Source organism: Chelonia mydas, chromosome 9 (assembly GCF_015237465.2).
Source record: "Chelonia mydas isolate rCheMyd1 chromosome 9, rCheMyd1.pri.v2, whole genome shotgun sequence".
NCBI lineage: Eukaryota > Metazoa > Chordata > Testudines > Cheloniidae > Chelonia > Chelonia mydas.
This window is the reverse complement of record NC_057855.1, coordinates 24455866-24468687: the sequence shown is the minus strand read 5'-3', so window position 1 is coordinate 24468687 and position 12822 is coordinate 24455866. Positions and strand designations below refer to the sequence as shown.

Below are 12822 nucleotides of genomic sequence, written 5' to 3'. Positions count from 1 at the left end.
ACTTGTTCCACCTCTGTTAGAAAACTACCTCTGTTAAATAGCCCTTTGAGTGTCTGAAGACATGTTTCTCTGTATAGTCTGAAACATTAAATCAATGATAAATAGATGGAATTAATCAGAAAGTGCCTATGGAAGATCTAGGTGCATGTTACTATAGAAATGTATACAAGGCAATATAGCAGGTCTGCCATTCAAGCTAATAGTTTAAATAGTTGTGGCTTGAAGGGAAAAAAATGTCCTTTGGTTCTCCTTCTGTATATTATATTGTAATTAACCTGGTAGCACTGCTTGTTACTAATATTGCATGACACTTCCCATTATAAGATCCTGTTTTCAGTTTCTTTTAATTTTAACTGTTCAGGATGAAATTTTCCATGCCAGGTATGTTTGCCTCAGGCTGGTTTTTTGTGGGGGGGAAACTTTAGCTAACGTGGTTCAGCCATTTCCAAAAATGAGGGTAGGGAAAAATATGTTTTGTCCATATTAAATTCTGGTGACCTCTATTTTGAAAAGCTCTAGCGCACCCGTGCTTTGGTGCAGGGATTTGATATTTGGCAGATGCTTGGCCTTTGTGTCAGGATGTGCCTTTTTGCTGTCCCTGTGAAAATCTGCCCAAGTCTGGCCTTTTAAAAAAATCACAGTTCGCACATGCTCAGCTACAATCTCTGAAAATTCCATCCTCACTGGGCATGCTTGAGCCTCTTGCAGCTCCTAGCACTGGTCACGCTATGCATGCACCATCCCCAAAGGGCATGCTGTAGCCCAAGGCTACAGGGACAAATCTTGATTTTTCCCCATAATGGCTGCTCCTTGCTGGTGTGGAGCCAGGCACTGGAACTCAGAGCAGAGAGCCTATCTCTCCAGTACTCTCAATGATCCCCCGACTGGCATCCAGGTAGTGTGGAGGTAGAAGCCGTTTGATTCAAATGCAGAGGGAACAAGAGCCAGATAGGGGTGAGAAAAACAAGTAAATGGGGATAAGGAGTTTGGTGAGACTGGGACTGGAGGAGGAGGGAGAAACTGACACAAACTGGCTGGGCAGGGAGACTGAAAGCTGGGGTGAGGCGGGTGAGCCAGTTTGTGGAGTGATGGGGGAAGAAACTGAGATCGGGTGAGGAGCTGTGGTGAGACTGGGACTAGGAATCAGTAGGCGGGGTTGGGGAGGAGCTCTGATAAGGAGTAGAGTGCAGGTGGAAAGGTGCAAGTGGCTGAACAAACAGACTGGGACAGAGAACCAGGGAGGGAGGAGACTAGAGCAAGGAGATGAGGAAGTAATTGGGCGGGGGATACTAGGACTGAGAGCCAGGGGCATGGTGCGGAGACAGATCAGATGAAATCATGGTGAGGGAACTGGGCTTGGTGGGACAAGGAGTTCAGGTGAGGGGGGAGACCTGGGACTTTCTGGGAAAGGAAACTGGAACTAGGTGTGGGGAGGAGAGACTGGGACTCAGACTCCCCCACTGGGGTCGCTGTCTAGGACTGGCTGGGCAAGAAGACTGGGTCTTGGATAAGAAGCCCGAGGAATAAAACGGGGACTGGGTAGGCAAGGAGAATGGGACTGAGACAAGGATCCAAGGCTGGGGAAGAAAGAGGGGGGACTGTGCATAGAATGGACCTGCTCTGGGGGTGAATCTGAGTCGTGCAGTGAAGGAAGCCGTTGTTTGTAGGACCCCTGCCTCACTTGTTGCATAGTAGGTAGTGAGTGAGACAGGGGATTGCTGGAAGAGAAAGAACTGTCTCATGGTTAAGGCAATTGCATGTGGCTCTGGAGAACTGGATTTTATCCTTACCTCTGCCACAGAGTTCCTGTGTGATGCTGAGTAAATCACATAAACAAAACCTTTCACAGTAGGTCATTAATTTATTTCTCACTTTCCAGTTGCCCAGCTTGATACCCTGGGGTCTGATATGCAAAAGTGCTGAGTGCTCACAGCTGCAACTGAAGTGTATGGGAGTTGTGCTTTGAACATTTTAAGTACTCTGAAAAATTGGGTCCTGGGCATGTCAAACCAGAAAAACAAAATTAGTGCAAAATGTTTCTTAATCTCTCGGTGCCTTATCAGCCTAATCAGTTTGCATCTGTAAAATGGGGATAATATCACCTTATCTCACAGGAGTATTGTGAAGATAAATTTAAAATATTTGTAAAGCTGATACTATAGTGATGAGCACTATAAAATTAAATTAATAATTCTATATTCAGGTCTGAATAGTGTGCTGCAAATAAGGCATAAGGCCACACAACTAACTACAAGAAGAAAACAAAATACATGAACTGAATGAGGCAGGGTTCCTGTGGAAAAAATAGTAGTGATTACATAATATCTCATAGTGTTTCTGCACAGCAGCAACCTTAATTCTGGCACTTCCTAACTTTTGAGTGTTTGACTTACAAGTTTAATAATGTTCCTTTAATATATTTGTGTGTGTGTAATGTTATTCTGTTATAGACTGCATAACTGAATGTTACTGTTCTGTTCATTCAGTTTTGTTATGTCTCTGGGCATTGTCTGATTCCCAGTGCATGATTCTCAAACTTTCTCTTTGTGTTTATAGGGGCTTTAAAGGGAGAGGAGGAAGTTTAACTTTTGAGTAGTGTATCAAAATAGTCTTCCAACCTCATAATTTCACAGATTTTAGTCTATAACCAAAAATATAGAATTGAGAGAATGCATGCTTGCCCATAATTGGAGTTTATTTGGACACAAGTGTGCTTGCATTTTATTTATTTGTTTATGCTCACAAATTATATGCATTCACATTGGCACACGTGGATGCTTAGGTCTACATGTACATTCCGACAAAGCGTGCTTAAAAATTTAAAGCAAAATTTAGAAATTGCTTTTAGCTAATTTAGCTCTGAAGTTTTGAACTATCCCATGAGGAAAGAGTATTGCTGTATGAATCTCTGAACTACCCTAGTAATAAATATAGACTCTTGTTTGAGAGGTTTTTTTTACTTTTTTTTACTTTTCAAGTTTCTCCTTTTGATATGGCAAATTTCTGTTTAGTACTTCTCTGTTAGGCATGTCAAGGACATAACCCCTTTAAAAGTAAGTGTTTACAGTATTAAACTATAATATATCCTAAAGATGTATTAATTTGTCCTGTCCATCAGTCCTTTATCCTATATTTCACCTAACTCTAGAGCAAGGAAGGAAAAAGAGAGTCCACTGTATGTCCTAACTTGCATAGTTTTGCCACTGAAATTTAAATTATCACATACATTGTAGGGGGGAGTGTCTTTATAATCTGCAATAGTGCAATCTCCCATTTCTTGTTACAGAAGCTCTGTGTATGAGGGATTTGTTGTTTAATTAAATAGTCTGTACTAACTGAAGTTTCTTCTCTATTCATGAATCTGAACAGCTTCATGTTGTATTTTTTGGTACAGAACAAAGTACAGTTAGATAAAAAGATGAAGCTGGAGTGAATACACAGCTTGAATTCAGAAGATGAATTATTAATATAATAAGCCACCGGAGGTTTATAAATAGCGATAGAGCCATGTAGTCACAGTATATTATTTCTCAAACTGTGAGGTTAGCCTCCTTAAGGAGGCTTTGATCTCTTTTAAAGGAGATTCCAGGCGAAGCAGAAAGAATGCAAATGTAAAATTTTTATTAAATATTATTGGAACAGTATGAACTTTCACTGTCATCAATGGAAAAGTGAAAAACCCTCTCAGTAACATCAATGAATGGGCATTTTTGTTTGGTTCTAAGGAAAAAGCAAGCCTAGAGCTATTGGCGCTGTACATAGGAAACCAAAATAAATAAAAGTAAATACCTTTTGAGTTCCAAAAATAAAAGGTACATCAGGTTTACAGAATATATCCAGCTGAAATGTCTTGTCTCTCTTTTTAAACTCAAGGTAGTGGATAAGGGCCAAGGTTAAAAATTCATACTCTGATAGTTTCTGGGTCTCATGTGCTTCATTGCAACACTAAAGATGCAATCTCCAAGCAACCTACTTAATTCTTTAGACATAAAATTTATTTTTCTACAATCTACTTTATCTTCCTAGAGTTGTCTATGTGTTTGGGCCACCAGTCAAAGAACCTCCTACAGATGTTACACCCACTTTCCTCACAACCGGAGTCCTCAGCACTTTACGCCAAGCTGATTTTGAGGCTCATAATATTCTCAGGGAGTCTGGTAAGTGTTTGGCCTGGATACATTAGCTTGTGCTTGTCGCAAAATGTTTGTAATTCTTAAATCACTATGTAGTTACAGATTTAGAGCCAGACTATACAAGAATTGTGCTGTGTATCTTCAAAAAATCACTACTTAATGTGGTGGTAGCCTTATTTTAAATCCTGAGATAAATGGCATGAGTCGCTAGATGTTGTCCAAATAGAGTAAAATGTAGAAGGTCTTTAACATTATTACTCTACAGAAATCACTTCAGAAAGTAATTTTCTGACGCTACATAGTGCCTGATTATGAATTCATCCTTTGTTTGTCTGATAACAGTTTCTTCCTCTTGTACTTTCCATTTCTCTATGGAATTGTGTGAATGAATCACAATGTTAAGAAATTATATATGATGATCTTACCATTTTCACTTGTAGTGATATTCATTCCTTAACCAAACATAAATATTTGAGAGATGATTTAAAATATTAAACAATGGAAACCTATGAATAAGTGTAGCCAGACCTGTTGAGAGCAAAAAAAAACGTCTTAGCACATTCAGCCCACTCTTCACTATTGAACCATCTCTTCATATTAATTTTTTGCTTCTCAAGCCATCAAAGAAGATAAATCTAGGAAAAACTACTGTTCAGCTTGAAGAAATCTCAAACTTCAGATGACAATTTTTCAATTTCATCTCAAGAAGTTAGAATCAACCTGGTTAAAACAGAAAAAAATGACAGCTAGATAACTTCTAAATGGGCTTTCAAATAGAAGACTTCTAAGGAAATGGCTGAATAATGATTTATATGTACAGGAATAATCTGTGTTTACCAGGAGTAAAAGAACTGTGCAAAGAAAAACCTCCAGATTTCTTCCAAGATCATATTGTTTTGTGAGAACAAGGAAGCTTCTCAAGAATAAGCCAAATGTACAGATCCTCACACCATCTGCTACCAAGTTTTTTTTTAATTTTAACTTTAAAATAAAAAGGCTAAACTGCATTTGTAAAACCAACAATTGCAAGCCTATGCATAGTAACACTATCAACACTTACCACTGAAAAAATGTTTAATTTCCTCTAATGCCTAAACTACAGAGTGAGTCTGAGAATATGATAATGTACAGTTTCATTTAACTTCTAATATAGCTCACTGCTCAGTTATATGTCAGAGCTTGAGAGGTTCATGGTAAGTGTATGTGAGACCATTAATCAAATTCACCTAAATATTTTTTCTTCCATTATCTGCAAATCAAGTTACTGAGGAATAAGACTTTGACTCTTTTTTGTTTGCGAAGTTAAAAAAACATTGAAACCCAGAAAGCAACACTAGCAAAACATAAAGGGTAAAATTTTCTAAAGCACTTAAATGACTTACACTCTTCTGTCCTATTGACTTCCAGTGTTTGTCACTTTTAAAAATGGGACTTAGATGGGTCTGAAAATGTTTAACAAAGACGAGTTAAGAATTAAAAGACAAAATGTGACTCTAAATCATTTAAGATCATTATAATGTGATTACACACCTTTATGACAGTGTATATCTTGCCTATGTTAACATAGTTGTTAAACAGATCTTATCAGTCTGATTCACTAATGGCAAACGCTTATTCAGATAATAAATTCTTGGAGAGATGCCAATTGCAAATTGTCTCTACTCAAGGAGTGTAAATATGAGAAACTGCAAAATCTTTCAATGAATTGGTGTGAAAAACCATCACGTTTTCACGGTGAGAGATTTGAGCTCAATCCACATAGTTTATCTAGGAGATGGGTAAGAGGTGACTTGATCAGGGACAATGAGTACGTAAATGGGGAGAAGAGATATTAATGGTCTCTTTGATTTAGCAGACAGAGGCATTACAAGAACCTTTGGCTGGAAGTTGAAGCTAGATTAATTAAAATTGGAAATAAGGTGTACATTTGTAACCATTGGAATCCCTTGCCAAGGGATGAAGTGGCTTCTCAGTTTTTCAGGATTGGGTGTCTTGCTAAAAGATACATCTCTTGTTCATTCAGAGGTGAAGCTTGATGTAGGAATTACTAAGTGGCATTCTATGGCCTGTGTTATGCATGTCAAACTAGATTAAGGCCCCTCTGGTCGTAGAATCTATGAATCCCAATGACATAATGGAGAGCTTAACAATTTATTCACATCTTTATGTAGTTCTATCTCCCTACCAATGCAGAATTGTTTCCTACTCTTTGTTTTGTAGCATTTTGTCCAGTCTGGTTCTAAATGTTGTTCTTCAAGTGATGGTCCCTATTTGTATTCCACTGTGGGTACACATGTGCTCTGTGTGAATGAGATCAGAAGAATTTTGCTAGCAGTGTCAGTTGTCTCTTCGCTCCCCATCGGGCAACTATTATGCCCAATATCCCAGGCTTCAAAAATTGTACTTCCTGCCCCTGGGCTTTCCTGATCAGTGTCAACTATCAAAAATGTCTCTACTGCCTCAGAGAAGCTTATGTCTCTTTGAAGTGTGCTATTTGCCAATCCTTCCCCAGCTGAACTCGCCAAGCATGTGACTACAGACAGGAAATTTCGTATTAATTGTGTAATGAGGTCCCAATCTGACCCTAGCACAGTGGCTCTCAACCTACTTACCATTGTGGACCGCATATGCAGCTCTCTGTGTTATGTGGGCTGCATCCCCTTAATGTACAGACACTTCCCTGGTTATGCAAATCCAACTTACGCAAATCCGCACTTACGGAAAAAGTTCCGTAAGCTAGAAATAGGAGGGGGTTTGTTTGTTTGTTTGTTTGTTTGTTTGTTTTTGTGTAATGGTCAGAGATACTTTTCCGACTTACGCAAAATTCGAGTTACACAAGGTGTTCCAGAACGGATTGCTTGTGTAAGTTGGGGAGCATCTGTATATACTACCTGTATGGCCCTGAGGATGTCAGATGGCCGCTACACCATAGAATTCCTCTCCCTTCCCCCTCTGAAACCACCTATCCTGTCTGGCTTCTGGGATCACTCTTATGAGAGGATGCTCTTGCAAGAGGTAAGCTCCCTCCTCCATCAGTGAGCTTTAAGGTGGTACCACCTCAGTACTGGGGAAAGTTTTTATCCAAAATATTTCCTCATCCACAAAAAGAAAGGGGGAGGATAGAGACCCATCCTAGATCACCGCTGACTGTCGACTCAGACGACTGGTTCACAGCTCTTGATCCGAAGGATGCCTACTTCCATATAAACATCCCACCCCTTGTAGGTCCGAACCACCAGCAGTATCAGATAGTATCCTTTGGCCTAGCAATAGCATCAAGAGTACTTACAAAAGTGCTGTCAGTAGTGGCAGCTCACTTCTGGCGCCACAGTTCATCAGTCTTCCCCAACCTCAACGATTCCCTAGTGATAGAGAGATCTCAGCTGGAGGTACAGAGAGCAGCCTCATCCCTGCTCTTTGGTAGGACTTTGTGTAAACAGAAACGTCCCACACAGACTATGGAGTTTACTGGAGCAACGCTGAACTCTATTGGTGACAAGGAATATCTTCCTCAGGACAGATTGCAGTCCATAAAAGATCTGGTCTCCCAGCTCAGACTGAGCCCATAGATGTCAGTCTGTTTGTGCCTCAACAAAGGCGGAGCCTCATCAAGGGCATCACACAGGTGCAGGAAGCCATGTGACCTAGGGGGATGAAGCATGAATAGACAGTGATCATATATGCTTCCCTGCTGTGGTGGGATGCCTATCCAAAAGAGCATACAGTGTAAGGGACATGGACTCCCCAAGAGCCCAGGATGCACATATGAACCACCTAGAATTGTAAGCAGTCTGCAAGGGCTTCAAACAATTCCAACCACTCTTGTAAACCCACCACATTCCAATGATGTTAGACTACATGACAACAGTTTTCTAAATGAGTAAACAAGGGGGAGCAAGATCTACCCCTCTCTGCATGGAAGCTGTTAATCAGAGTGATTTGGTGACTAACTAATCGACATTGCTAGTTAAAATCTTCTGGTCTCAGGCGCATGGAGCACATGCATGCTCTTGGTGGAATATACAAAGTAAGTAACCTCTCTTCGCAAGGCTTCCACTACTACTCTTTGACTACTGTTTCACAACACTACTTGGAAGCTCTTCCTGATATTCAATCTGAATTTTCCCTTCTGTAATATTTTTCAGTTACCCCTGCTAGAAGGAAGAAACCCTCCCTGAGCTCACTGCCAGATATGTCATACTTCCTCTTATCCGATACTGAAAAATGGGAGAAGAGTTGCTTGGATAATACCCCCAATATGCATAATTTTCGCTGAAAGTCAGCCATTTGTATGAATGAGTTCTGCATTCCCTGTTCTATGTAAAAAGGGCTCCTACCATATTTGGCAATACTGGTAGTTTAAATGTATAGACAATTAATATTATATGAAAGTATGATCACGATGATCCTTCACAGGGGCAACATGATCTTTTGGGGGAAGGTTGCAAAACTACAGCTCAAAAAACTTCTTGTCCATTTCAGTATATTTCATTGTATATTGTGTTGTCTGTGTACGGTATGAAAATGATGCAAAGGTTTATTCCATGACTATGCATATCTTACGCACGTGGCATAATTTGGAGTAAAATAATCTGTTTAGACAACATTGTTAATATCAAGCTTTTATCACCATTTTGCTTAAGGTTATGCTGGAAAAATCAGCCAGATGCCAGTAATTTTGACACCATTGCATTTTGACCGAGACCCCCTACAGAAACAACCTTCCTGCCAGAGATCTGTGGTTATTCGAACCTTTATCACTAGTGACTTCATGACAGGCATTGCAGCAACTCCTGGCAGTGAGATCCCAGAAGAGGTAATAGTTCCTATTTATTTATTTATCTATTTTTAATTCTTTTTGGAGTGAGCTGGTAACCCAAGATGATTTTCATATTGTCTGTTTTTTGGGTGATTTATAACTTTAAGATAACTTTTATAAATGTTATGTAATACTTGACTCCTGTTTACTATTTTGATTTGTCAGTGTACATTACTTAAAGGGAACCCTGCCATAGGATAAGCCCATAAGGATGTTCTGACAGGTTGATAAAACAAGGTAACAGTAGTCAAAAATCCTACTACTTAAGAATATTCACCAAAACGTTAAAGCCTTTGAGGGCCTAGAATTAGGTGCTTACTTCCATATTTAGAAGCAGCCCAACTTTCAGAAGTCATTGATTTCAGTGGGAGTTGTGGTTGCTCAGCACTTCAGAAAAACTGACTAGTTATATTGAGGGGCTTACACAGATTTGGGAGCCCAACTTTAGGCACTTGTTTTGCTAATTTTGGCCATTCCCACCATTCTCATGTACTTTCAAGATTTTAAAAAAATATGGTATGTGTAAAGAATGGTATAAATCTGACCTTTTGAGTTTCTTGGGTTTTCTGTTTGTTATTGTCTCAGTCCTAATTCACACTTTTTTAAGTTTAAGTATTTGGAAATTATTCCTGCATAGGTCAGAGTAGCATAAATACATATGATTATAAATTCTTTGACTTGGCTCAAGGAAGTCTTATGTAAAAGATTTTAAAAATATTGATAGTTAAAATGTAAACATAATATATTAAACCATTCCAGTGTACACACATGGGAATCTTCATTTTAACTGGGAGTTTACATTTCTAATTTTACATCTTAAATGCACGTTTTGTGCTATAAAGCTTTGGTGTCTCAAAATGTTGAATCAGAATCCTAGAATATCAGGGTTGGAAGGGACCTCAGGAGGTCATCTAGTCCAACCCCCTGCTCAAAGCAGGACCAATCCCCAACTAAATCATCCCAGCCAGGCTTTGTCAAGCCTGACCTTAAAAACTTCTAAGGAAGGAGATTCCACCACCTCCCTAGGTAAAACGCATTCCAGTGTTTCACCACCCTCCTAGTGAAAAAGTTTTTCCTAATATCCAACCTAAACCTCCCTCACTGCAACTTGAGACCATTACTCCTTGTTCTGTCATCTGCTACCACTGAGAACAGTCTAGATCCATCCTCTTTTGAACCCCCTTTCAGGTAGTTGAAAGCAGCTATCAAATCCCCCCTCATTCTTCTCTTCCGCAGACTAAACAATCCCAGTTCCCTCAGCCGCTCCTCATAAGTCATGTGATCCAGTCCCCTAATCATTTTTGTTGCCCTCCGCTGGACTCTTTCCAATTTTTCCACATCCTTCTTGTAGTGTGGGGCCCAAAACTGGACACAGTACTCCAGATGAGGCCTCACCAATGTCGAATAGAGGGGAACGATCACGTCCCTCGATCTGCTGGCAGTGCCCCTACGTATACGTCCCAAAATGCCATTGGCCTTCTTGGCAACAAGGGCACACTGTTGACTCATATCCAGTTTCTCGTCCACTGTAACCCCTAGGTCCTTTTCTGCAGAACTGCTGCCGAGCCATTCGGTCCCTAGTCTGTAGCGGTTCATGGGATTCTTCCATCCTAAGTGCAGGACTCTGCACTTGTCCTCGTTGAACCTCATCAGATTTCTTTTGGCCCAATCCTCTAATTTGTCTAGGGCCCTCTGTATCCTATCCCTACCCTGCAGCGTATCTACCTCTCCTCTCAGTTTAGTGTCATCTGCAAACTTGCTGAGGGTGCAATCCACACCATCCTCCAGATCATTTATGAAGATATTGAACAAAACCGGCCCCAGGACCGACCCTTGGGGCACTCCATTTGATACCAGCTGCCCACTAGACATGGAGCCATTGATCACTACCCGTTGAGCCCGACAATCTAGCCAACTTTCTATCCACCTTATAGTCCATTCATCCAGCCCATACTTCTTTAACTTGCTGGCAAGAATACTGTGGGAGACTGTGTCAAAAGTTTTGCTAAAGTCAAGGAACAACACGTCTATTGCTTTCCCCTCATCCACAGAGCCAGTTATCTCATTATAGAAGGCAATTAGATTAGTCAGGCATGACTTGCCCTTGGTGAATCCATGCTGATTAGTAGCATTGTAAGAAAATAGCATTGAACGTGTGGAAGAAATGTACACCTAAGGAAGTAAACTGAAGTTGATTTAAAATTCCAGGTGCTTGTGGAGAGCAATATTGTGTTGTGGCATATGGAATTGTATATTACTCTACAGTACACGCTAATAGGATACCTGGAACAAAATATATAATTACACTGTCAGTGCACTTCAAGCTGTGGAAATTATTTGGCAAGCTTTCTTCTTTTGCAAGGAAGATGAGCCTTTCTTATCAGATCCACAAATTATTATTCAATACTCATTCTGGGGCACTCTTGCTGACACTAGCTAGGTTTTGAACTCTGGAAGACAGGAGGCTCTAAATAGAGAACCTTTTTCTCTGAAACATTCTTTCTCTGTTGTTCCTATAGACTTCATTTGTCCAGAGCATGATTTACAGTTCATCTTTTTATTCAGGCTGTTAACTTTTGTGTGAGTGGCGCTCATGTTGAGGAGTACATTTTTATTTTTATACTTTGCCAATTAGTTTGAAATTATTGGCTGTAGTATTTTATGAGGCACTGAAATTTGGTATGATTGCTTCATTTTTATAAATTAAAAATGTTTTCAAGATAATTTTATTTTGTCAGGTGAGATGCTTTGTACTTAGCTCCCACTTTTTTATTGGTATCCTAATTGTAACAGGGGAAGTCAGTAAAGGTAAGGATTTTTGGGGGTATTTTCTTATTGGTGTCAGTGTACTTGTAGTATCTGTTTGTTCTTCTGTTTGCGTCAAGACTACTATGGTAAAGAACTTTCTTTTAAATATTTCCATTTTTATAGGATGCAGTTTTTCCAAAGTAAATTTGTCACAAGTGCTTTTTTCCTTTTAATCATAGGTTGTGTTGAAGATGGTGACAGAGATTAAGAAGATTCCTGGCATTTCTCGGGTGATGTATGACTTGACATCAAAGCCACCAGGGACTACTGAGTGGGAGTAACTAATTTTTTTTTCTATTGAAGTACTGTGTGCAGTTTAAATTATATCAGAAACCATTCCCAGTGTTGACATGCAGTACTGTGAAAAGAGTGACTGGAGCTGCTACATAACATCTGATTCCTCTCCTGGAGCATAAATCTGCAGTTAAGAGCTATGTTGGGGATAACTGTAAGTGGGGCTGAGGATTTGTACGGGTAAATAATCATGGCAGCATTGCCTGTGCGCAGACAGATTCATATTGCTTTTGCCTTTACTGATTCTTCCTGTTTTCATGTGTTTTATCGTTACTGTCATTTCAATGTCTCTGTTTTTGTACACTGTGTAAAAAGAGACAGTTTATTTACTTTTACCAAAATCATTGTTACAGCCTAAAAATGTAAAATGAATAATTAATGTGACCAACTGCTTTTGAACAGATTTATTATAAATAAATATTTTGCCAAATGGAGTAGTGGGTACTGTTGAGTTGTGGAATTAATGTGTATCTGTTTGCTGTGTACTGGTAAGCCTGTTCTATATTGTTGGAAGTATTAGCCGATGGCAATAACACTGAATTCTGAAAGATTGATGCTAAAATAATATGAAATGTCCTTTCATCTTCCTTTTTCTGCTCACTCCCTCTTACATCACTTTCTCTTGACAGATTGAATATGTATGTGGACAACAAACACGTACATCTGTACTTCTCAATAAGCTTCAATATACATTTAATGATGTCTGGTACTATAAAATATAAGGCAGTATATACTCTGGGGACTCTGATGCAATGGTAACAGTGGGAG

The 12822-nt window shown here is 39.5% G+C and overlaps 1 protein-coding gene across 3 annotated transcripts in view; it reads left to right on the top strand.

The window, feature by feature from the left end:
* Positions 1–12488, top strand: part of GMPS (guanine monophosphate synthase) — a 60628-nt gene extending 48140 nt beyond the window's left edge. For all 3 annotated transcript variants that reach the window (XM_037908244.2, XM_043521689.1, XM_027829283.3), the window contains exons 14-16: positions 4027–4157; positions 8777–8949; positions 11940–12488. In XM_037908244.2, coding sequence (XP_037764172.1) covers positions 4027–4157; positions 8777–8949; positions 11940–12041 — 406 coding nt within the window. In that variant the 3' untranslated portion in view covers positions 12042–12488. The remainder of the gene's footprint in view (positions 1–4026; positions 4158–8776; positions 8950–11939) is intronic.
* Positions 12489–12822: the final 334 nt, after the last annotated feature.